Here is a 26,827-nt window from a genome sequence, read left to right on the forward strand (position 1 = left end):
GTGTCGCGGTTAATACAGAGATCGGTGATGTGGAGATCAGATTTTTTAATCTGGGAACGTTGGCGTGTGTAGATTTCAAACTTCCTACATCATATTTTGAAATCTGAGTGTCTTTAAAGGTATCGGAAACTCCTAAATAGTAAATTCTTTCCAATATTTTGTTACGATAAAACGTTAACAACATAGACCACGTCGTTTCGAAATACGTTCATTATTATTTTCAACGCTCTTTCAAGAATAGATTTCGGAAAACGGTGCTGGAAAATGAGTCCCAAGTCGCTGCGTTAATTTCTGAAACCTTAAAGTCAAATAATTCAAATAATTAGCATTTAACCGTACGTTATTCAGTTGAGTTTCTTGGTCCAATTTGTAAAAACGGGTCGCAAATTGGCAATTTCGAAAAACACGCGACTAAATTTTTCGAGACGCTATGTACACGTAGCTTTGCTAGAAAAAACGTTTGCGCACAGTCTCAACCCATTGCGATCAACGAATCGAAAACTACAACCGAAAACAGAAAAATTGCTTCGTATTTCTTTAGGTGTTGGTCCATTTACGTTTGGAACACTTTTTCTTGAATTCTTCTGGGCCAAATTAATTCAGAAAAGGTAATTGAAATTGATTTTGGGTATTAGTCGATTTCGAAAATGGCTAAGATAAATTTACTCCTTATACCAATATTTCTTCAATTCAAAAAATTGTTCATTGGCATTATCTGTTTCCAAAAAAGGAATCTGATAGAAATCTACTTTTGTTGCAATCCTTGCTATTGTATATCAGAATTCTTCATGAATAGCCATCACCTTTTGTTAAACCTAAGATCTGTTCTATCTTGTAGATCTTTCCATTAAATACAATTAAGATCCTAATTATTAGTTTATAAATGCTCAATCACGGTATTTATTATTACAATTTGTATCAGTTTTCCAACACACACTGCACAATCACTAGCAGAGTAATCACATTTTCTCAATACAACTAATAATTAAAAATATATTTACACATATCTAGATCTATTCATGCATTCGTCACTTGTTTCATACGGAGTTTATTTCACAATATTTACATACTTACTTACGCTTTAGGTACATACATGAGTACTATACCGTAAATATCGCTTAAAGCGGGCTAGCCGACCAACCTAAGGCCACTTTATGTCACGTGTCAACCACTGCGAACTGGCCTTTAGCGTGGATGTAAGTTGTCCGTCTTAAGAGATATTTATGGTGTAAATTTGATTAATCTTTGATTTTACTTCTTGCTCTCAAGTGTTTCTTGTTCAACATATAAGGCCACTTATTTGTTACAGAACGTATAAAAATATTTCAAAAGTAGACGCATCTTCGACTTCATGTAATATTCATCCGTTCAACAAATTACCAACATGCACAATTATAAATATACTTATCGAATTATCATATGGCTCGGAAGCTCCAAATATCGTAGGTATGTATATCTATCAACCATGGTAAAGAACATACTGGTGGGACCGGTACCAACGAGAAGTAAACGCTGTATACCGCGCCTTTAGAGAACAAAAATCAATTGTACAGAGCAGAAAATTCTGGAAGCAAAGATCCAGTATCAAATAACCGTCTCACATTACTCCAATTGACAACTTGGAACAACATCGGATGGGTGGAATTGACATAAAAGTCAATAAATTATTCTAGGTCGTGAAACAGAGACAAAGAGAAAAATTATATGAGGGTGAAAAATCACCTCCAGAACCGGTTTTATGACTTGCCAACTTGTGTAGTAAAAATATGCCGTACTTCCGTAACTTCAATATACCATACACATTTCAGGGGCTTATTGAAAATATCAAAGGGTAAGGAAACAAGTTCATCGGTAATCAGCGGCTCAAAAACTAGTCTCTCCGTGAAATAAAGATGCAGGTAACGTTAAAGTCCGTCCAAGTTATGCATACCTGCACATTACCAGATATGTTACGGGCATTGTGTAGGTAAACGGCAAAAACTGAATAATCCTAGCCGAAACACTTGTGATTATCTCTATATAGAATCAAACGGCGACTATTTTACTAGGATCAACTTTCACTCTGATGAACATCGTGTCATCTTTGACGAAATGTCGTTTTTTCACCATCTCATGAGATACAAACCTAGGAAAACCAAAGCCTAGGGAATCTGGCTCACGACTAGGTCTCTGAAAATTTTTCCAGGTCGGATCAGGTATAAAGCTTTCTACGATGTTGCACGCCTTCTCTGCAACGACTGTTTGATCGAACATCGTGAAAGAGACACTATGGGAAAATGGCCAGCGCAACAAAGCATCGTATTCCCCTGGCAAAATCTTGATATATATAGAAATGTGACTCCCTTCGCCAGTTCCATTCCCGTTTAAGAAAACAGATGCCTGCAAGTAATCAAAATAAAAAACAACATGTTAGCTATACGAAAGGATACATCTTTTCTATTCTTTAGAGCGGATGCAGGATTAAAAATTTACAAAACAAGAAATGATCATTACCTGCAATTTATACCCATATTGACTAGTATAAAAAGGTGGACTAACTAGCTCCATGCCTTCTTTGACCTTAGCTTCAGACATTTTCGCGGTGTAGTCAGATATCTTCCATATTAGTGTACCGGTGTAATTGAGTGATAATTTACTGATCGCTGACTTCAGACTAGTGATTTGATGCTGTTGCTTCGTAACAACACTGCACATCAAGCTCAGGTGCATTTTTGTGGATTCTTCAAGATGTTTATCCAAAGAAAATCTATTACCCTGTAAATTTAACGCGTAGAGGATCAATGTAATTGTAAGAGAACAAATAAAGCGTGTCTTATGGAAACCTGAGAAATATTTCAAAAACTTTTGTCTCTAGAGCACCTGGAGTCGCAGGCAAGCTTACAGATGTCTAAGCATTAATATAAACATTGCATACCTTGAAACGGCACCCGGCATCTTTGAAAGTGCACGAAAGTAGATGCGTTGTGCAATGGTCCTTCAGGTGAACTTCGAGATCCTCCCTTGGCAACACTGCTGTCTCACAACGATGGGGACAAGCAACAGGAAAACGACCACACTTTGCGTGATGTGCACCAAGAGTATCAAATACAAATTCCTTGTTACAGTAACGGCAGGCTACCAATCTCTTAGCACATTCGCCTAATTTATGCTGACTTAGATGCCTTCTCTGCACTTTCATGCCACATTTGTTCTCGCAATACAGCGGTTCATATCCGCAAGTACCACTGTGCTTCTGTAAGTATGAAATTTGAAAAATTATTAACTATGATTTGCGTTGTTAATGATTGAAGCTACATTGTTTATATTAATATTATAAGTTTACTTAAAAAAGGAACAAAAAGCATGTGACTCCATTAGTTTAACACGCAGGCACTTTTATTTGTAAATTGAATGTAGGATTAAAATCCGAACGTTTTATCTTGAAAAGGTACAAGTTTCCAGGAATCGGTAAATATCCGAAATACAATAATTATCCTTACCTCAAGGGTATGACCGGTGAATTCCTTAGCACAAAAATCGCATCTGGCCCGTCGCTGGGCACACGTGTATTTGAGATGGTCCTCCATTAGAACCCGTGGAATCATTGCCCCACATTTGTTACTGCATGGTACAGCGTCATGTTTACACGTGTTCAAGTGAGCCTGAAACAGATCAGATTTAGCCGTTAGATTTTTACATTTTTTGCAAGCCCCGCATAAAAAAAAAAACTGCACCATGAGGGAATATTTTCAAAAATTTCTCACAGCTAGTCATGATTTTTCATCGTATACGCATCGCAACTGATTCGGTAATTGAAAATAGAAATGCAATGGTATTGTTAACGTAAAGAAAAAAAACTCACTTTTAGCTTTCTAAGTTCATCTGACCATTTGCAGCCGTCTTTGTGATGAATGCAATAAACTATCGACCCCATTATTGCCTTCTCAGCTTCCAAGTCTTGAAAACTCTGAAAAACCAAAAATAAATGTCGAAAACGAACATGACTATCACTGAAATTTATATTGAATAAATATATTACTTATGATATTATAAAAAATAATTTGATGTTTATTTGAATAAATAGTTCGCGAAACTCTGTCGAAGCATAGAAACGCATATCTACGTACATATCTATCTATATAAATCACTGTATACCTATAGGCAGAGTGTTGAGTTAACAGCAACGTTGAAATGGCGCAAAAGTTTCCCAACTTCTGCCTAACTAATTTTTATCGCATTTATCGACGTATGAAGTAACTGATATTTACCGGTCAGATTTAACACAAACTACATGCTACATTACAAAATATCGAACGCGATTTAAATTCATCAGTTGGGTACACGTTTTATAGAAACGCGGTCAATCACCAATTCTGTTTTCTCTCGTCACTTTACATACTATAATTCAGATACACCTATGCGTATTCACCGACAGATGTGAGTTGAACAAAATAAAAAATTTAAAAAAAAACCATACCAAGAAAGATAAAAGTTAAAAAGATTGTCCAAGAGACACGTTATTTTTTAGGAACGTTAAGGACGATCGACATCAGAAGCGTTGGTACTGGAACGGTTGCTGCAGCGTATAGAACGCGATGTAAGAAAGTAAGGAGTTATTATATTATGGGTATACCGAAAGAGTCTTGTGCGGCGCTCGAAAGATTTCAAAAATAGCACTGCAATAATGTACTTCGATGCAGGAAGCCCAAGGTAGGAGGTAGGCATTAAAAGAAGGCTCGCGCACGTGTACAGTCTCGAATGACTAAATGTGTATCCAAACGCGTAACACAGCGGTCACAACCCTCCGTGGGAGAGAAACGATATTTTCCGAGGTTCAAAGTACGTAGATGCACGTATACAACTTACAATACTTACAGTAGCAAAGAAATTACGGTAAGTTTTGTGTAAGTTCGTACAATGTATACAATACATACATACAAATTACCAGCCCATTTTATGAGCCGAGAGCTGTGCGTCGTTTAGCTTTCGACGATTTAATGTTACAACACCCACCCACCAACCCACCTACCGACCTACCTGCTCACAAATATTTCAAAGACATCTGGCACGCCAAATGATTTATTATTAAACTGTACGTGGAATGTAATGGAATTCAAAATGCGGTCGGTACTGACCAAAATTTATATATAAAAAAAATTAATAACAGGAAATGGCATTACAGTTAAAAACAACGAGAGCTGTATAAGATTTGAGAGTACGCTGCCACAGCCAAGTCGATGATTGACTTGAAATATCAGTAGTAATTTTCGTTCAGTGTCCTCTCATTTCACATTCTCCGTCTCGTGCGTTTTCGAAAAGAAAAGAAAACGAAGCGGGATCAAATAAAAAATACGGAAATTGAATCAAGAACATATCGATGTGTACTCAGGTACAGAGGCGCAACGAAAATGCTCACATGTAGAGTATATAATAAAATCCGCCCATAAACGAGCTGATTGTTATTACGCACTTTTATGCGACTCCTTACACGGACAATTTCTTAATCAAGGTTTAGTTAGTACTTTTTACGTACTTCCGTACCATGATAAAGTGAAGCTTTATGTCGTGTATAATCGAGGGTTGGGTATAATGAAGAGGATTCGAACCATCGTCAGGTAACGCAACGCGTACCTAGATAAGTAAAAACGTACCGACTCGTAAACTAGACAAAGACCACGCAAGGGTCGCCCGTCGTTGAGAGTTTTTCGTGACATCACCCGTCGCTTGGGGCAGTTAGTTACAGCGGTTACGAGGTGCCGGTGCCGTCTGTTGTGTGACGTCAGGGCAAAATAACGGACACAATCTTCGCGTTCCACTTTATCCGGGGAACGAATACATCTATCCCCCATGCCTATGGTCATACCATAAGGATATAAATACCGCTTTCGTGAGTCAAGTGTGAATCTTACTCGAATTTTCGAATGCAAGTCTTCCTTGATTTAAGGAGACGCAGTTGTGAGCATGTATCGGTAGTACATACAAAGGTAGAGAACGAACGGATGAACGAAAGACGGGTGGTGAACGATTCGTTTATGAATATAATATGTTAAAATAAAATGGAAAAGAATAATGCTTCGAAATGAACGAAATAAAATGAAGAAATAAATGACGAAACAAAAATTTGAGACGAACGGAAAGAGGTAGGTATGAGAATAGATGATACCTAACTGAAATATTGAAGGTTGACACGAAAAGCTTAGGTTAAATTCCAGAGTGATTCATTCACTGCCATTTACAGAAATGCTAGTCTACGGTAAATATTTTCTAGGGTTATTCAATTAGACCCAATTTTCGTTAACGAACCGTGCATCAACGCAACAATCTCGTGTCAAAGTTGATTGTCAACGTATAAATACACTTTCAATTCACCAATCTCAACAATCAAAATTGTTTTCGGAACGACGGTTATGACAATTAATTTACCCATCCGAATGAAATAAAACAAATAACAATCTTGTCCAATGATACCAATAACCTTCCTGTACTTTTTCCCTATTGCTAAAATAAGTGAATGTCAACGAACTACAAAGGAACCAGCATCTTTACATTCATATCTTTATACTATTATCTCTGTATTAGTTTGTACTCAGTGCTGGGCAACTCTTTTCTTTCTTCCCGTTTTCTATTCTGTTGGATCTAGATTAAGATAGTAGCTTACTTAGTTTAGATATAGGTTTAGTTACTTCTCTGTAAATTTTTCTTCTTTCAATTTTTTTCTACGCTTTTAATAAATTGTTTTCACGAAGCTCAAATCTAGCAGCCAAATGTGTTAAACTCTTTGAAAATTTAAAAGTATTCGGGGTTCAAAGTATTTAAAAAAATTTTCAGGTTTATTTTACCTTATTCAAAAAAGTATTAAAACCTTTAGCTGCTAATTCTGGCTGCTAGTTTCAGCCTTATTTGTTTACGATGTTGAAGTTAGTAACATAATCGTAACGAAACATTGGGGAGAAAAAAACCACTATTTTCTCATTTTTTACAATAATTTAGAAAGTAATTAAAATTGCAAAATCTGAGTGAGTATAAGTTTTGTTTCGCGAAATAACGGTTTTTTCCCAGCATCAATCGTTACGATAACGTTACTAACTTCAACATGATGTTTGTTTTCAATACCCCTTCCCCCTCCCAAGCAGAATATTTTCAATTACATGCAGAAACGTAACGCACGCGAGTGTTGTCTATAATTGTAAGGTAGGCACCTCTTCGCATAGTCGATTCATCGGTCAGTCGCGTCGTCCTCGCGCGCCGCCGACGTCCCTAACCGTGCGTAAAAGTTTCGCATCCCGAGGCGAAGGCGTCCGAACTGTCTCGGAAGTAGCCGAGGCCATCCGTTGCGCTCGGTTCCCACGCTTCCGCCGACCGAGAAGAACCGGCAAGCAACCGGCAGGCGAGTTGAGACAGGCAAGGCAAGGCGCGGCTACGCAAAGGCAGGGCAGGGCAGGGGACGGAGGCAAACACCACGGTTGATCCTGAGGCGAGCGCAAAAGCCGGTCGGAGCCCTTTCGTTTTGTTGCATCTTTTTTTCTTTTTTCTTTCTCCTACCTCTAGTTATTTCGCATCTTTTCGCACACATTCGCTTGACCGGCGTGTCGTGCGCAGTTGTACCGTATTATACCTATATAATATAAACGTAAAATTTATAAGAAATTACGCATGCTCGATGATGATTTAGTCGACGTTGATCCTCTATAATTGTCTTTTTTAGTCATGAAATCGCCCGACGCATCCGAGGAAATAATCAGAACCCGCGCTTTTTATTCATCTTCGCATATCTGAACAGACTATTATTCTTCGTGTCGTACCTATATATCGCGCACATCGCACACATATGTAATACTCGTGAATACATAGAGTTGTCCGTTACACTCTTGTAATTTCATACCGCGACGCCGAATTGAAATATGCCAAGAGAAGATTGTACTCACCCGACATGATGCGGATTATTGCGGAACTTTATGCTGAATAGCGGAGCGTTTCTTTTGAAAATCGAAGAAAAGATGAGTGTAGATGTGTACGCGTTATGAACGCACGTAACTACTACCGTTGTCCCGTAAAGCCACGACATGGTCTGCGGTTTCGGTCCTCGTGAGACCAAGTTATGCGTTTCCGTTGTACGATTACACGTTCTTGGATTTGATTGAGATCATCTTTTTAATAAGAAGAAACGATGACGTCGCTGTCAATAATTAATTATTGACCTACGTTGAATGCCAGCAATTCTTATGAAAACTAAACCAAGGCATTGGATCGCGAGTGTGCAAGTAAGTAGTGTATGAAATTAAAAAGCACCGTCCATATTGAAGTCTTTGTCGTCGAAAAAATACTGGTGAAGATTTGATTAGTCGTACAAATTTCAGGAAAACTGCGAGCAGAAAGGGAAAAAGATTATCTTAGGATCCCCGAGCTAATTGACGAAGGGACGGAGAGTACTAAATACTTATTTACATGTATGAATTAAAACGGACGGACTTTGATGTGATGTATGTATAAACTGACCTAATAATCTAATCCGAATTGTAGTGCAATTGGATTATTTTGCGGCCTGTAATTGGATCGTATAGTAATGGAGGACAATACCTTGCTAACTCTTTCCTGCAATTGAATTCCTGTAAATCGTATTGCAGAAAAACGAGACTATTTCTGGCGAAACTGTACGACTTATTTCGGAAGAAACCTGCTACGATTGTTGTACCTCAGAAGACTGACACTTATCGCATGGGATGCTCTTTTTCCGTCCCTAACAAAAATGTAGCGCGTGAAATCCGAAGAAAAGCATGAAGGAAATACGAATTGGCCTAGTTTCGAATATTTTACACACCTACTTAGAGTAATTTATACATCCTCACATCTCGTTGTCATGCAATGAAATGAAACAGAGTGATGTGCGAAAACCGCGTATGTCCGTTAGCTCGGTGTTGAAAGGATGAAAGACAGAAAAATATAATGTATCTGCTCATGCCTAAGAATGACAAATTCTATCTCTTTTGCTCTTCGACGTGCAAAGATTCCCATAATAATTTTAATCACATTGTTTCGAAACATGCATGCTTCCAAACAAATTACAACTACGGTGTAGCTGAAAAGCTGACACAACGAAGTTGAGGCATTTGGGATTCAATGAGCAACACAAGTAAAACAACACTGAAAGTGAAACAAGGATTGAGAATACAATTACTGTAAGATCTAGTGCAGCATAATTGTCCATGTCGTGTGGTCATCACTGCGTTGAGATCTTGAAATTAAAACTTATTTTCTATTCTCGTAATAATCCCGTCTAAACACATTAGGTACACCTGTGTAATACGTAAATAATTACACGCGGGGTGCGTTGCAAAAGTTTGTTGTAGGGGAGTCAACTGCATGAGACTGAAGTTAGTAACGTTAACGCAACGATTTTGGAAGTTTATAGTGACTTTAGAGTAGTTAAGTTTTCAACATATGAATAAGTTTTGTCTTATTACGATTTATGGTATTTCAGATATTTCTGCATTTGTGAAATATCGATTTTTTCAAAACGTAAATCACTACCAACAACGTTACTAACTTCAGCCTCATTCAACCGCGATGTGTTTCACCTTCTGTTCTTCCTCGGTGAAAGAAAAGTACGAGATTCCACGCGCAGCAGGCAGAACGTACCAAGGAGGTCAGGATTCGGTCAACCAACTGCATTACACTGTTGCTCGATGCATGAATTAAACGTTTATGCATATTCCGTTTACATCACGTAACTTTACGTGCCCTTCGGCTCACTGTGTGGTTTGTACTTCCGTAGTTGACGACGGCGCGACAACGACGGAAAGAGAGACAGAGAGGGAGTACAATAAAAGGATATATAACAGAGTGTAAAAGAAGCCAAAGTTCGGACGACGAAAAATGACAATGATCCCCTCTCACCTCTTCGTTGATGACAGCTGGCTTGTCGATGTTATCGCCGATGGGACTCGGCGGAGTCGTCGGACTCGCGCTGGGGCTGACTTGAAAGACTTTCGCCTCCTTCGCGGGTCTCTGGGGTGACACCCTCGCCGGAAAACTGAGGGTCTTCGTCCATTGCGTAAGGCCGCGAACCATTTTTGCAAACTAACAAAACAGTTATCAATCGAGGGAGAATCGTCACCTCGTCGCGCCCCGGACGTTCACCCTGTTATTCACGACTCTTGCTTTATATCACACATTCAAAGTATGCAAGGACAGACAGACGTATCCGAATTCACTTTTTCACACAACACTCCACCGCGGATGCCGTGAAACCTTGTTCTATCTGTCGCCAATAATGTACTTTCGTGCATGCATACACGTGAATTGGCGTTTAAATGAAACACAAACACAAATGTAACGGATGATAATGAAATTCTGCCCACAACCTCGTCAACGACGACGACAACAACAACAAAAACAACGCGTTCCTCACTTCCCGAACGCGTGTCTCATCCGGTTCTCGCGCGATGCGACGAAGGCAAAACGATCGTTCAATCACGGCTCGGTAAGACCGCGGATCGACCGACTAGCGAGAAGCTTTGCGATTGACTGACTGGCGGCCGAAACTGCCTGCCTGCCTGCCTGCCTGCCAGGCCGATGCAACCAGCGTCGCGGAGCCAAAGAGTGCGGAGAACGAACAGACAGCTGCACACCGTCGCCTCGGGGAATTCGAAGCTGTGATTGGCTACGGTCGCGCGTGTGCGATAAGGACGGACTTTCACAGTCAGTCAGTTAAGAGCGAGATGCACCGAACGAGGGAGAGAAAACAGGAGTGAGAGAGAGGGAAGGATAGACGGGGCTTCGAGAAAGACAGAGAGGGCGAACCGGAGGATATTGGTAAAGTGGCACATGCCAAGAGACAGCCTTGAGGTACGCAGGCTTGCTTGCGATTTTCGCGATTAATCTGTTGGTGGTTCTCCCATACTTGTAACGTCTGTTCGAAAATCAAACCGCTGTAATCTACGAAAACGCGTGCGGATTCAATACCGATTTGAATCCTTGCAACGAAGAGAAATCGCAAGTTTGCTAGAGGAATTAAAAATTCAATCTGAAAATTGACTGTTCCATATTTAAAAAAATCGGAAAAACTACCCAAATTACGCAATGTTTCAAATATTCCACGTTTTCCGCATGCTTAATACACGATCTCGTCACTAGCGAACGGAAAACAACCTATACTGTAAAGGAAATTTGAATGAAAACGATACATATTTTCAAAAATCTAGGGGAAAATCTAGGGGAAATAATTTTTCAACAGTGTTCATCCCCTGAACACGAGCCCGGTAGGTAGTTTGCTTTTTTATCCCTTGGATCAACAAGTAGTGGCGGGTCTGTAAAATCGAGAATGCAGCATAGGTAACGTAGTGCGACATGCGGAGCGAATGGGTGTGGGGGAGGGGGGATGCGCGACCCGGGCAGCTGCGGCCTTCTTCGACCTTCCCCCTTCCACGCGAGTACCACTGTGAAGTCGGTGGTAGGTTAGGTGGGTACAACAGACTCCCGATACCTGATGATGACCGTTCCCGAGAGCGGTCGCGAGTCACGGATAGCGCGTATAGTTATATTGCCACGCAACAAACTCTGGACCGGATGGCTAACCCATCGGCAAGTGGTATTACCGTTCAACACTCGCAAAGTACGGGCATTTGGTTTTGATTATACGCACGCGAGTATTTATATGCACATAATGTATTGTATCCCTGCGACCTTCGGTTGTAGGTACGTAGGTTAGGTTATACCGTACCCTTGATAAGATAACACGCAAAAGTTATCACAAGTAACTAATGATGATAGGGCTAAACGGTTTGGTGTTGCTACTGCGCCCAAGCTTTCGGCTTACGCCTATATCGCGTCTTGCACTTTCTTTCTCTAGACGATTTCGATGAGTGACTAACTACGCGAAATCCAAATTGGATTCTTTGTTTCAGTTAACCCCTTGAGTCATAGTAGTAGGTATTATTACCACATATTTTACATACATTTTTTTGTATATTTAGAGAACTTTTCGACTTATTTCTTTGCGTTTTTTTTTTTGCTGTTTATGATAGTACGCTAATAAGTATTCAACAGCCGAGAGTAATTATTGCGATATAATGTAAATTATTATTCTCAGAAACAAATTGATTGAAAAAAGTCGTGAAAACTGAAGGAATAATTCATTTCCGACAAAGTTACCACTCTACACGTATACCTTTTTTACATAATTTATAAGTTTTCGGGATCGCTGATTAGGAATCTCGAATCAGATTTTGAAAATTCAGTACGGTGAATCGAATCAGCGAACCCGAAAACCCCCTGCATAGAGTTTTTTGACCGTATACGATGAAATTTGAAATTTTTATCCGCCATATTGGATCCGCCATCTTGAATTTTTGAAATTTCTTCAGATTAGTAGTCAGCGACCCGAAAACCATTGCAAAAGTTGACTCGGCGCAATAAATGTGTGACTCATCGGGTTGATTAAAAATTTCGATATTCCATTGACGCCGTGTCTCTATACAGAGTTCACGTGTGCTACGAAATCTTGTACCATTATAGCTTCACCTGCATCGGAACAGAGTAGACGTGACATAGACCAAGGAAGGAGAGAAGAGCTAAAATGATGGGGGCGAGTCGATCGCAAGAAGGCTGGGCTGAAAGATCATCTGCCGCTGCAGGATTCTTCGGGGACAAAGAAACCGAAATTTCGAACCGAGAATGTTATACCATCGAACACCTGGATGCTGTTTAGCGAGACTGGATGGAGGAAGCTTACTTCGAAGTGGGTGACGAGCATGAAATAATATTGAACCGAAAGCAGCTGCTCCGCGCTCTGTGGCAGCTGCAAGTCTGTAACCCTCCTTTCCTCACAATCTGGTCGACAGACATTTCACGTATAAACGAACAAACCTATGTATATCACACCAGCCTGGCCCTGCACTCACATCTTGAGGCTTCTAGTCTACCAGCTGTACTTTTCCTATAGTCTCGTTGTAGGTGTGCCTATATACCGCAGAGGATGTAGCTGAAGAGGATTAGCGCGAACGATCGTCAAACTGCGAGTGGCGAAACGCAAAACAATAATTACTTATACTTAGATACCTTAGACCTATAAAGGCTGACGACTTTATTTCAATTACCAATAACGCGTTCTTTATCGCCCCTTGGGCCTCGGGATCCTTATGGGACTAATAGTGAGTGTAGACTATTATCGTCACATTTTATTTCGAGTACGAATTATATCGATGACGAAAGAAACGGTTGGTTTCACCGATGGAGTTCTTTATAGAATTAAAAAATAATCGTGGCGATGGAAAAAAAATATATATATATATATGTGTGGGTGTGTGTATACCTACAGAGAAACGATTGCTAAAATGCTAATGTAGTTTGACAAATTCCCAACATATGATGTCTTCCTCGTAATCTGTGCTTGAATATACGTGTATGTGATGTTTAATACACGACAAAAAACTATAAAATGAAAGCATAAAAAGAATATATTAAATACGTCTACTGGACTTTCCGAAAGTTATGGTATTTTAATTTATACCTCTACACTTTCGCCTATTATATACAATTTTATAAATTCCAACAAATTAGCCACTCGAAGCTCGATTTTTTCCTTACAGATTCCAACTCAAGATTTATAAAGTAATTATAACCTAACAAAACCTCATTTATTATCGGAACTTAAACGAACTTGGTAAAATATGAGAATCACGCGTTACACACCCTCGAATCTATGCAGGAATGTTTACATGAAAAAAGCTGCGCCTTCCTCTACTTAAATTTTCCATAGTTGGAAGACATATAAAGTATTTTTTTTTTTTAAATAAAACACTTTTCATCGCTGATGTTTAAAAATTAAAAATGTTTTGCCTGAACAGTCTAAAAATTCAAGATGAGGGTGTCCGTCCGTCGAAGGGTCCGACGGACATCAGAGCCCGTATAAAGGCCAGCTGCCCTCATGTAAAACCAAATTTCCTGAGGCATGCGAGCACATCTGCCACACGTCCTGTAGGATAGCTATATACGTATACATATACGTGTGTATATATAATGTCTATGATGTGGGTATAGTGAATACTAGACCGCTAGAGAGCGCACGCCCTCTCGACGATCAACCCGTGGAGGGAAGGAAATGAACACAGACCTCGTGCAGGGGGAGTAAGACACGAGCTGTTAATTAAACCAACGCAAGTATGCCTCGGCGGAAGTTGCGCAGAGCGAAACTCTAAACTTGGTCAATTGTAGGATTCTTGAGTCGTGAGAATAGCGCAAAAATCACGGGTCTGCCTGTCTGTAACTACTAACTACTTGCTAGTCCGACAGTTGTGTGCGTCGTCGGGTGTATAATAACCTCCTCACTGACGGGCTCGAGTGAAAGGTGACTAACCCGTAAACTTCGTGTATATACCTGCCTGTGCCTCAGGTGGATATGTACGCGGTATAAACGAGAGGCGCCTGCCGAGTAGCATCTCCGACAAGGGAAGTTAGAAGGACACATATCTATGCCGATCCGTATTACTTTATTGTTCGCATACCTGTAATACTTGTATTTACGTACATCGCTTGCATTGTTAAGGTTACTCGAATTATATTCAATTGTACGGATGCTACAAACATGCCCCTAAAAATAATAACTGCTTCTGCGATTCGTTCATGTACGTACATCTAATGTACATATGCTCAAAGTTCAAAGATATTTTGTGCTTGGTGTGTGTCAGAAGTTCACAATGAGTTCTATGACAAGAAATTCTTCTGTTAGATTCTGATGCGGGAATATAATATACTTGTAAGCTGCCCGTGAATGAAATTTTCAAACATATTATATACCCATATAAACACAAACACGAAGCTGGTATATATTTTCTTCAATTACTTAGTTAACGTCCACCAACTTACTTGTATGCATTTTTTTAACATCGAGTCGTTAAAATCTCACAATGACTGCAGGAATACTTTAGCGAATAAATCATGATGAACATCCGTTCGATTAATGGCAAACTATAATGCATTTTGTTTTTTGTTTTTTTTTAAGCGCTACCTAGTAAGAAATTTTGATTTTATAACACTAAACTCAAACCGTTCATCATACGAACAGTAATCGTTCAACTGTACTCTATAAAAATAAAAAAAATAAAATAAAATACACATCTGAGGTCTTAAAGCCTAATTGTTCTATTTCATTCCTCCGTTATACGTCAAACTTTATACGTTAAGCGTTCACAGTGTTCGTGAAAAACTGAATTAACGAATGACGCATGAAGGTCACTCCAAAGTTTGGTTTGGTCACTTTCGAACCGCGTCCGTTAGAAGTCAGGAAATCGAAGACCGTTTATTCCGAAGGCGTTCGGGCTCGAACAGGTTTTCATAGAACCGCGCCTACTATCGTTTTCAAGAACGTTACGAATTTTGAAAAGTCAACAAGAAAATGACCGTCAATCAATCAACCAAAACGATATTAAAATTTCGTGTAACGTGTTATACGTAAGCGTACGGCGTGGGCTCTAAACCTTTATATAAATAAATGTTACACACCAGCGAAGGGCCAACCACCTCGACGCGCCGCTGCACGTCTGGTAGATCCATACTTCCGGCAGTATTTCCTGTGTAACACTGTAAGAAGAACTTAAAAATGTGTACGATAATAATGATAATAATAGTAATATTGGTTCAATGAAATAAGATACTATATATATACATTATCCGCGTTAAGACCACGATCTTTGCTATCTGTAGACTTTACGTAATTAGATTGTTTATTATACCTGTACCGAAATAAAATGAATCCCTCCCTCGACCGAGTGAAGGAGATTTTGTTGTATTAATCATTATTATTAAAATTTATTTATGTATTCCAAGCTTAGCTATTAGAAATATAGTCAGGTCACTGTATGTATATTGGATGGGTTGCATTACTATACGTCTTGCTAGACGATACCTGGAATGGAGCATTGATGTAACAAACTCTTCTAGAAAGTTCAATTTCGTTTGAAACAACGATTCGTTTACTTCGCCAGTACGTATAGGTATAGCTTTTATTTCGATACTTGAACTCTGCATTGTACAATCATCGTTAATCCAATTGGTATATTGCTCGGTTGCACATTAGAACAGAGACATTACGAAAGTGCATTACTCTGCTGCTGTTGCCGCTGCTGTTGCTTGCCGCCCGCAAAATCTGAAATCTTATCAAATTACCTTCCGCTAACCGAGTAATACCAATTGGATCAACGACGATGGTACAATGCAAAGTTCAAGTATGTATTAAAGTAAAAGCTCCGCACGATCTTTCTCGCGTGCGGATCACGAACGGAGTCCAACGAAGTACATGCGTGCCTGCTTAGCGTGAATCCTATATAAAGAATAGCATGCTTCCCCGTGCCGCAGATGTTACATAGGCATACATGACATGTGTGTGTGTGTGTGTTTGTGTGTCTGGTACACAGCGAAGTGAAAGGATCGACGATACGCGTTCATCCCACGTCTCCGGTCTCGTGTTTCGGACTATTTGTTACACAGTATGGCGTATTATACCATTAAATTGTATGTTATATGTATGAGGATAGCTTCTGAACCTTGTAACATTCGGACCAGATGCATTATATTCATAAACGTGTACGTCTCGTTCTGTTCATCCCACCGCGGCAAATGTACTTACAATTAGCTACAAGTTAAGTTTTCTAAATTGTATAGGAGGTAGATAAAACGCATCTAAACAACGCAATTATCTGCAATTCATGTCACATCTTGAAAACTTGTTGATCCTATTTCTTGTATGAATCACAACCCCTTTTATATGCAAACACGTAAGTTATTGTTAGCCTTGTGAATACACTTGAATCGTCAATTATACCCCACCCGATGTATTCCAAGTGTGTAGGCCACGTGTTCTGTACTATAAGCAACAAGGGTTCATCGACTGAAAAGTATATGTAAAATTTACGATAAACCACGATATACTTATACTGTAATGCCAAGTTAAATGTATAAGGGTGTAAGTATGATGATGAGATGCAAAAGACCATCGTCAACTGTCCTCACAGTTGTCGTTCTCCGAATATGCATTTTCCGTCATTCAAGAATTCTAATGGCATTGATTTACCCGTGATGCGGAGAGACATAGATTCGGTGTGTCCAAGTGATTCATTGCGCAATTTTAATATCTCGAATTGATCTTGCGCCACCGAATATATTGTGTAATTTAATTAAACATAACCATTTGCCATTAATACCTAAATACAATTTTATGAACATTCTGTATGCTATAAACATTCCGAGCATACTGTACGTTGTATTGAAACAATTTTACGTAACTATTTATTACGATTCGCGGTAATAAAAAAAAAATTGATGCAATCATAGAAGAGTTTCAAAAATCTTCGATTCTGCATTATTATTCGTGTGTCCTAGATGAAGCGTCCCAGCAAGCCTGACACACGTTAAAACATATTTTCGCAACGTCTTGAAATCTTTACGGCTAAAGTTTTCAGGTTTCATTACATTTGCCTAATGGCTCTGGAATATGAGTTTAAAGCGGAGTAATAAACAAATACGTTACACACGCATGCATAGTAGACAAGTATTTATGTCTGTACGATTATTGTACGAATGGCTGATTACGAGGATGAATTACACGCGTAATCGATCACAAACCATCCGCCAGCCATAAACATTGATTCGTAATGTTGTCTCTTTTTGCTATCTGTTCCTCAGAACTGGATAATCAGCACATACGTACATAATTGTAACTTTTAAATTTAAACAAAATGTCTTTATAACTCACCGTGTAAAAAAGCCGGCCAGCATCGTTGCAAGTATTGGTGTAAGCAAGATATTGAAATAAATCTCCGCATGGGACGAAATTGACGAATTTAAAATCTGCGACCATAGATTTTAGGTCACAACGACTCGGCCTCGCTCTTCGCGTCTTTACTGTACATACACGAACGTAATATAAATACCGCTGGCATTTTAAGGTAAAGATTGAATAAAAACCGCGAAACAAACGGTCTTGTTCGAAGAAGAATACACGTTAAAAATCATGAGCGTGACTATTTTTTGTACGATTACATGTTGAAATCATCACGCTTAATATCGTAGATCACAAGTTGACCTGCATCACTTGAAAACAAATTACCAAAATAATAAAAGTTGTGTACAACTTTATAAGAGAAACCGCGTGTTGCACGGTAGTGTGACCGAGGATCGACTGGCTGCGTGACTTTGGTCTCTCACATATACGGATACATCCTGGATAGATAGACAGTGCAACAGCTGTCGTGTACTTGCAGGTGATAGTTGTGTACGCGCTTATACGTATACCCATATGGGTATTAGAGTACCTACCCAGAGACACGTCTCAACACCGATGCCGTGGTTTGTACGCAAGTAAATACATGTGTACGTGCGTGTGTGTATATTGGTTGGTTTATATAGTTATAACGCAGGTGGCGAACAGGTGAACGTGGCGGAACACAGGAAGTTTCAGAGACGAAGACGGATACTAAGAGACAGAGACAGAGACAAAGGGGACGGTTGAACAAGAGGGAACCAAGCTCTTTCAGAGCAGTGGCTGTTTTCAAAAGGGACACTTACTTGCGTTGGGTTTAAGAATTAGTCCCTGCACTCAATGCTGCCACCTTATTACATGCCATCATTATAATTATAAGATGAAAATTTCATTCAAATCCCGCGGAGCAGATATGGTGCATCATCATGTACATTACCGCTTCTTCGACACTGCAATTTCATTCTACTCCGGTACAATTTATACTCGGAATATATGTTACCCGCATCCTGTAATATACTTTTCATACGTGGCAGTGAAGACGGTGGAATGACATTTATTCGTACTTGGTATAAAGTATGTGAATGTCGAAGGTTTTGCTGGTACAATATGAACGTTTCAGTTTCCCATTGATGTAAGTATTTGTTACACGACAAAACGTCCTGGGAGTAGGTACACCGAATTATCACAGATCAACGCGTTTTTCGAATCAATTAAAGGTCATTCGACATATTCGAAGGGAGAAAAAAAATATTTACACAAATGACTCGCGTATTTTTAACGCAGCTATGTTCTCGTTTCTTGCATAATACGGTTAACCTGAGATTAGCGAAAATTTAAGTAACCTCTGTACGAGGTCGGGTGAAAATATTGGATTGGTTTAGATGATAGTAATGTAGCTCGAGGATTCGATTAAACGGAATCAAAAACCGGGAGTGTTTTGGGATGAGTTCTTCGGCAAGAACAGACGAAAAATTTATCTACCATGAAGGTAACAATGGCGATTCGCTAAACGTGGATGATGTGACACTGGCCAATGTAGCTGAGGTCGTAGCTAATTTGAACGAGAAAATACATCTCCTGCGAAAAGAAGTTCTGGAACTGAAAGATTTTGGTACCATTTCGTTAATTCCTCGTCCATCAGCGCCGAATGGAAACAACAGCCTATTGGGGTAATCATTGTCAACGTATTAAACAGTCGAGGGGACATATTAAGGCTTTGCATAAAGAAAAGATGGACGAATGATTGATAAGAGTTTGTGATGATTATACAGATTGCCCGTGCCGAAGAAGAAACGAAACGCAAAAAACCTGGGACGTAAATGTATTAAGAAAATTTCATCCCTGTCAATTTTCGAGAGAAAATTACAGAAAAGAGACTGCGATCTGTGTACCGGTGACTGGAAATTACCAGCGTCTGATCACCGTACGGGGGACAAGAATTTTCAATTGAAATTTGAAACTCAAAGTGGAAACGAACGCGTTTACGTTGCCGGCGTTCAGAACAGGTCGCGATCAGCGAGCCCATTCAGAGCAGAAAATGAATCCAAGAGCAAAAAACGACGTCCGGTCGTAGCTGCCGGCGAAGCAATACCGGAAAATTGTAAGCTCGTTCGCCGGAACGCAAAGAGCAGAAGAACCGCTGGGTCGAAGACTGCAGTTATTAAACGAAGGGAAAAACGGGTGTTGGAAAAAAGTGAATATGATAAGAACTACGATACGGGCGTAAGCAATGTAAGGATCGATACTGTGGAAAAAAATTTATTTGACGAGAATTCATGCGGCGAAAAACGCGAGGAAAGAAAAAGGCGTCCACGTAAGTGGAAAAAGTCTATGCACACGGAGCCAATTACAAAGTCGAATAAACGTTTGAAAATTAAATGTTATACGAAACGTGTGAGAAAACGTATATCTCGTGGCGTTCAAACACAGCCAAAGAAAAAATTCTCGGTTCGCATAAGGAGGGAAATCGTTAATCTATTCAAATGGCGATCAAATGAGATTCGACAAAGCAAAAGACTTTCGGATAGTAGTGACAAAGATGTTAATCCGGGGAAAGATAACGCCGAGCTAATTTACAAACCACATATAAATTCCGACGGAATCGACAAAGTTCCGAATACGCCGCGCGGTGAAATTACTAATTCTCTCGCGTATTATTATAAGGAACTCAGGGAAAAGCCAGTCTCAGTACCTGGAGAAGATTCGATAAGGAAAAAATATAATGCAAAATACGATTTTAATGTCCATGGAACGAACGTCGATGTCAGACGTAAAGAGGAAAGGATGACAAAAAGCAATGATAAAATATTGCAAGAATTGGAAAAGGGAAGTGCAGTGGATTTGCGAAAGAAAAAAACGAAAGCCGTAAAAAAACGTCGTGGCGGAACTGCGAAAAACGCGGGGAAGTCGATATATGTAAATAAGAGAAGCTCGTTAAGGCCAGACGGGGTAGAATCTGACGATAAAAGAAATACTTCAAAAACACGCAAATCAATCAAACACAAAAATAATTCAGTAGATAAATCCGAAGCGTTTAACGATAGTAAAAAATCAATAGAAATGACTAATAATGAGGACGGAGACGATTTGACACAGGAAGGAGTCAATGCGTATAATGAAACGGTCATAGACGCAAAAGAACGATCGGCGATTAGGATGAAATCTGAAGATTCAAATGGAAAGAGAAATCGGTTAAATTTTAAATTGTTTACCAATAGAGTGCGAAGATCTTTCACCAAGAAACCGGTATCCGGTAAGGTAAATACCGAGAAACACGGAGAAGAATATCAGCGCAACAAACTGGTCAGCGAACAGTTAGACAAGAGAAAAAGCGACATTGTTGACGTAAAAAGGCGACTTAATGCCTGCATAAACGATCTGAATGACATTATTTTCAATTTATCAACACTATTCTGGGAAATACCCGCTTTGGAAGGTCCAGCCGGTGAAGGAAACGGACGATTTTTAAGAAAAGGCTGATTTCTTCTTCATTATCAAAGACTCAACAAAAATTCATCACAACCTTATCACCGTGGGAGTAGGTATTCACAACTATACGTGTTTCAAACAGGAAGTCGATATTCCTGCTGAAATTTATGTTGTTTTTCATCGTACCGTATCGAGGAGAGTCAATCGCTCTCGTGCAGCGTTTTCCATTTGACTGGTTCAACTCATCGCCAGCTGACACCGACGTAAAATGATCTCGTTCATCAGATCTAACGGAACGTTTTGATAAAATTACTTTGTGTCTACGCAGTGCAGTGCCGCTTTTATTGAGCGGTTACAAAGCTCTCTTTAATAATCTCGTGCGACCCCTTCATGTAATAATTATCCCTAATAAAGTAGTATTTAATCGAGTAAAAATTATTGTTTTCTTTCGTTAGAACTCAACGAATTGAACGCACCGGGATAGATCACGAAACCTATAGGTTTCAAATTTATTGCCAATCAAACTACACTTCACCACTCCATAATAGACTGATCAGATTTTAGATTCAAGCGGAAATCTCCAGTAGGATTTTCCCAATGCTATATGGTGACTGTATGAATGTATGTAGGTATATTATGCATACATCCTAATGTTAAATGTAAGTGAATATTACATCACTAGACCATCGACTGAAAGTTGAAGACCATTGAAATATCTCCTTCTTCTTCTTCCTTATTGGCTACTCTTATTTATCCAAATGTAAGTGCCGAAGAATGTCTGTTAACTTACATACGGTACATACATCCATATTAGCATTGAAATATAAAAATACCTGGAACGTGCACCAACAGTTTTTATACAACGCGATCATGTTTTACGCCGTTTTTCCGTACGCAAAGTATCCGTTTACGTGACGGTAGAATGATTCAGCAGGTGCGCATGCGCGAAGTACAGACAATACCACTTTTGACACTTAAAAGTTTTCTGTACTGCGCGTACGGACTGTAGCAAACAAATCTGACATTACGCGACCCTAACCTCAATTTCTTGTTTCATGAAAAAGCGCGCAACATACGCTTTTCGCAACGGTCTTTTCACTTCGAGTTTTTGTTCAAAATTCTAGTTTACTTACTGTAAACTTGCACTAGGCCCAAAAAGATCGAGTTTGCCTCCTTGTTACACATTATATTATTTTTTTTTTATAATCATTATTGGAAAAAATTACGAGAGATCGCAGAGAGAGGGCCATCTCTGGGTCACTCCAGAAACTACCCAGAATAATGCTCAACACGATTGTTGGCCGAAGCACGTAAAAAATATGCAAGTGCACCAAGTGCACTTAGAAAAGCCTAGCGAATAATGCGCATGTGCAATGGCTTCTGTATTCCCACCGGCCTTTACCCCCACCATCAACATTTATGCTCCGTCCGCGCGTTTAGTGTTCTTATCTTATACTCGCTTATTGCAGTGAGCGCAGCGACGTGTAAAATATATATATATAGTGAGCAATGCCGCGCGAAATATTATTCAAGGAGACATATGGTGACAGCGAGAGGGAGGTCATTTTTGTAAATTCCACAGGTGAATTTAGTCAAGCTAACATGTTTTATAGCCTACTGCCGATTTCCGCTTGCTAACCTAAATAATTCTTCGTGATTCTAGATGATCTAACAGTAACTAGAGTGGAGCCACATTTGCAATCAAAATCAAAAACTTACGGAACATGGATATTGACGTTTTTAAAGGAGGTCTTCTTGCCCGCGGGATACCCGGAAAGTGTGCATTCAGATTACGTTCCGTATCAAATATGGGACACTGTTCAGGTATTTGTTTACTACACTTGCAAAATGTTCATACGCCGAAACGAATGGCAATAATGTTGAAAAATGAGTGAAACAAAGCTTCTTACTGGATTTGGTACAGTAACGAAATTCACGACACGTATAACTACTGTGACATTAAGCAAGCCTATTATATTTTCATTTCAGGCATTCGCTAGCACTATAATGGGAACTCTGACTACTCACTCGATTATGCAAGGGGTAGGTGTCGGGAAATCTTCAGCTAGCGCATTGGCTGCAGCGATAACTTGGATTTTGAAAGACGGCACTGGGATGATTGGTCGGATTGTATTTGCCTGGTGGAACGGGTAATCGGATTATACTTGAATTTGAAATAGCTAAGACAATATTGTATCAAACCATAATATTTAACCTGTCGTAACATATTTCTTTTCAGACATGGGCTCGACGCACAGTGCAAAAAATGGCGTTTATGCGCAGACATTCTCAACGATTGTGCCATGGGCATAGAACTAACTCTTCCTTATTTTTCAAACTATTCTTTAATCATATTATGCATTTCTACAGCATTAAAATCTGTTGTTGGTGTCGCTGGATCGGCAACTAGAGCCGCACTGACCCAACATCAGGTATTTAAGTAGTGAAACTACTTCAACATTGCAAAGCAAAACTCCGATTATGACTTAGTGATTTTTATTGATCAGATGAATTTTTCGTATGGTAACCTGATGAGTTCTTGTTTGCAGGCATTACAAAACAATTTGGCTGATGTCTCAGCGAAAGATGGAAGTCAGGAAACATTTGTTAATTTAATCGCGTCATTTGTGGGGATTCTGATATTATCTAACATTGGCGACGGGAGGTAAGTTATGACACACGTAGAGACACTCGTTTTAACAATACACTAGTGCCGTAAAAGTTTCCATTCCTAACCAACATAGAAGACATGCCAAATCCATACCAAGGTGGTATGTACAGCTTTCAGAACGGGCTATAATTCCTAGTCAGTTTCATTACACACATGTACATAGTTTCTCAACGGCTTTATGTTAGAAAACTGAAAAGTAACTGCTAAAGATGATCTACACACAGATATGTAATGGAATTATTTGTATTGCTGGCGACAGTGCATATGTATGCCAATTACCGTGCAGTGAAAGCACTACGTTTGAACTCGCTAAATGAGGATCGCCTGGCATTGATATTGAGGAGCTTCCTCACCACTCAAAGTATACCCAACCCTCTTGAAGTTAATCGATCCGAATCTGTAGTAATTGGCCGAAACGTGTGTACGTGTTAACATTATCATATCACAGGTTGGTTGTATGAGAACTCAGTGTGATCCATCCTCAATTTTTCTTTTGGTTTATTCTAATTTCAGCAAAAGATATGTTTGGCTTTGGGGTCAAAATGGGTGTCTCGTTAGAAAGTGTTCTTCAAAATAATTCAATCACGCCTGATGATGTGCGGCTTCTATCAAAGCTTTTTCAAAATCGAAAATATCTTATTGTGATGGACGTAAAGCGAAAAACCATATTCATATCTATTGCAAGAAATGCAACACCCTCTGACCTGCTGCAAGCTTATTTTCACGCGTGTCTATGCAGCCTTGTTACTTGTATGACCCTTAGATGGCCGATTGTGAGTCTGCTTTTTAAAAATCGAATTTCTTTCTAATGGTGGCATCAAACCGATTTTAATCAATTATAGGACATCTTACTGAGAGGGAGATCGCATGCACCCTCTTATCCTCTGATGCGGCTGTACATCCTGAGTAAAAAGTATCCATCTCTCAGTAATAGAGCGCTTTCGAGAATTCCAGGGGAAATAATTTTGGCCACAAACGATATTATCACCAAGGAGTATCAACTTTTCGAAGAGGCACTAGAACAAAGTGGTGTGTTGAACATTACTATCATTGATTCTCTATCTAACTATTTGAAATTACAATTAACTCAAATGTGATTAACAATTGAGATATACATTCACCTTCTTGTCCAATTTTGTGTTTCCTTAAGTCTGGAGGACAGAAGTGAATTTGCTACCTGCTGGACAATGGCGAGGTATTTGGAACCACCACGAAGATAATGAACCAAAGTCGAAAAACTCCTAACTCGCAGGACTTACAAATTATGAAGAAGTACAGACTGCGAATGAATAGTTCAATAATAATTCTACTGAACCACATTAACCCCAACGTACTTCAATGTTACTGAAAATGCATGATTGTACGTGTACATGTTATATTGTAACATTAACTGTATTGTATTGTACCGACTAATTAGAAATTTTCAATACAATTTTGTTGATCATTCTCACATGCTTTGAATAATCCAGTCTTGCTGTATTTTATAAGCATTGCACTCTTATTTTGATCAGTTAATAGATGATAATTATTTTTGCAAATTTATGTAAACAAGTTTCAAGAACAAGTATTTTGCTCATTCTCGAAACATGTTTAATGCTGGGGTTATAAAAATATACTCGGTTAGGAAATTTGGCCATACGAATCACTGAGAGCATATGCTAAGATTCGTATTCTTGCTTGGAACTAGTTTGAGACAAGTGTTTCACTATATCCATCCAGTCCCATCCTCTGGGCTTTTCTCCTTTACCATCAGCTTTATTCCATTGTCGTCGTTTTTGTGCCTTGGTAAGCTGTTCTTTTTTGACTTTCTTCGATGACTCATCCTATGTAAGAATGGAATAATTGCATTGAAAGAATAAATATCGACACACTAAGACAAGGAATTTATACCTGAACATTTTCGCCTGTGATTGAGATTTTGTTGACATCCGTTTCAATTTCTTCTATCGAATCTGGTTGATCTTTGATTAACTCTGCTAGGTTTTCTTGGACAGATTGGAACAATGTGTACGTCATTGCAGATCCCAACCATTGCTCTGCCTCAGCATCAACATATGCGGCCACTTTATCCTTCACACCTTGCACACTATATTATTGCCAATTATTTTTTCATTGTTGATCGTAACTATACAACTAGACATATCCAAGGTACATACATAGATTAATCATTTCATGATGCAACTTACATATGTTTGTTGTAAAATGTGTTCATATTGATATTTGGTTTTTCCGACGGATACTTGGGCCCCCAGGTTATTTCCAGTAAAAATGATTTCACATCATCATTTTCGCCATACTGAAAATCGACCACACAATTGTAATAAGTATCACAGTGGCTATTCCCACTACATAGTGAATCTAACAATTTAATTTGGTATATAATTGCATAAATGCAGAAATGAAAGAACTGGCAAGCGTGTTCAACGTATATATATGTATGTTGGCATGGACGTAATTGCACCTTGTACTGGTATGTCGTAGGGTCGAGCTGTTTGAATGCTGCATCACCATCATAAATTGAAAGTAGGACCTCCCTTTCTTCTTCTTGCAGTTCGGCATCCGTCATTTCGCAAAATTCAAGCACCAAAAATAATCTCAATAAACCAGAATTCGAATCAAAACGTCACTTGGAGGGTTAAGTTAGGTTAGGTTAGGTTAACACAACGACGGACTACCACCACTAAGAAGCGATTAAGGACGAAATGTATATTTTTTTTAAATCATCAGGTATCGGTCTCCGACTATGTCCCAATGAAGGCGTAATAGACCAGAGGTTAATCAGGACCGGGAAGGAGTTTTATTAGGCTACTGTATGGCTCCAGTAACATCGGTAATACTCTGATACACGGCTTGATGCGAACTACCGCCATACAATACACGTATAGATATGACTGAAGTTTCTCCTTTTTCTTTTTTCGTGTGACGTACGATTCCCCAACGAGGATGTGCCAAAAATGTAGTTTCGTGCATAGTTTCTTTTCTACCTTCTACTGAAA

General features: G+C 39.2%; 3 protein-coding genes across 6 annotated transcripts; 1 reads left to right on the forward strand and 2 right to left on the reverse strand.

Moving 5' to 3' along the window:
* Positions 1-1,032: 1,032 nt before the first annotated feature.
* On the reverse strand, positions 1,033-23,288 carry LOC124306306 (TNF receptor-associated factor 4). 4 transcript variants are annotated; one of them, XM_046766854.1, is made up of 6 exons: positions 23,189-23,288; positions 3,842-3,946; positions 3,480-3,641; positions 2,915-3,232; positions 2,494-2,754; positions 1,033-2,379 (listed from the first exon to the last, which is right to left on the reverse strand). In XM_046766854.1, the coding sequence occupies exons 2-6, from the start codon at positions 3,911-3,913 to the stop codon at positions 2,026-2,028; spliced, it is 1,167 nt and encodes a 388-aa protein (XP_046622810.1). In that variant the 5' UTR covers positions 3,914-3,946; positions 23,189-23,288; the 3' UTR covers positions 1,033-2,025. The 4 variants fall into 4 exon arrangements, with proteins under 4 accessions (XP_046622810.1, XP_046622809.1, XP_046622808.1 ...); XM_046766853.1 differs by lacking the exon at positions 23,189-23,288 and adding an exon at positions 17,726-18,125; XM_046766852.1 differs by lacking the exon at positions 23,189-23,288 and adding an exon at positions 9,874-10,555.
* LOC124306304 (RUS family member 1) lies at positions 22,578-25,263 on the forward strand. Its single transcript, XM_046766848.1, has 9 exons — positions 22,578-22,742; positions 22,824-22,984; positions 23,150-23,310; positions 23,400-23,592; positions 23,710-23,825; positions 24,056-24,252; positions 24,345-24,604; positions 24,674-24,860; positions 24,982-25,263. Exons 1-9 carry the CDS (start codon positions 22,670-22,672, stop codon positions 25,074-25,076), a joined length of 1,443 nt encoding a protein of 480 aa, XP_046622804.1. The 5' UTR covers positions 22,578-22,669; the 3' UTR covers positions 25,077-25,263.
* Positions 25,190-26,793, reverse strand: LOC124306307 (RWD domain-containing protein 4). The gene is made up of 4 exons (XM_046766857.1): positions 26,293-26,793; positions 26,018-26,127; positions 25,722-25,917; positions 25,190-25,654 (listed from the first exon to the last, which is right to left on the reverse strand). The coding sequence occupies exons 1-4, from the start codon at positions 26,395-26,397 to the stop codon at positions 25,490-25,492; spliced, it is 576 nt and encodes a 191-aa protein (XP_046622813.1). The 5' UTR covers positions 26,398-26,793; the 3' UTR covers positions 25,190-25,489.
* Between the last annotated feature and the right edge of the window lie 34 nt (positions 26,794-26,827).

This window comes from Neodiprion virginianus, chromosome 5 (assembly GCF_021901495.1).
Source record: "Neodiprion virginianus isolate iyNeoVirg1 chromosome 5, iyNeoVirg1.1, whole genome shotgun sequence".
In the NCBI taxonomy this organism is placed as follows: domain Eukaryota; kingdom Metazoa; phylum Arthropoda; class Insecta; order Hymenoptera; family Diprionidae; genus Neodiprion; species Neodiprion virginianus.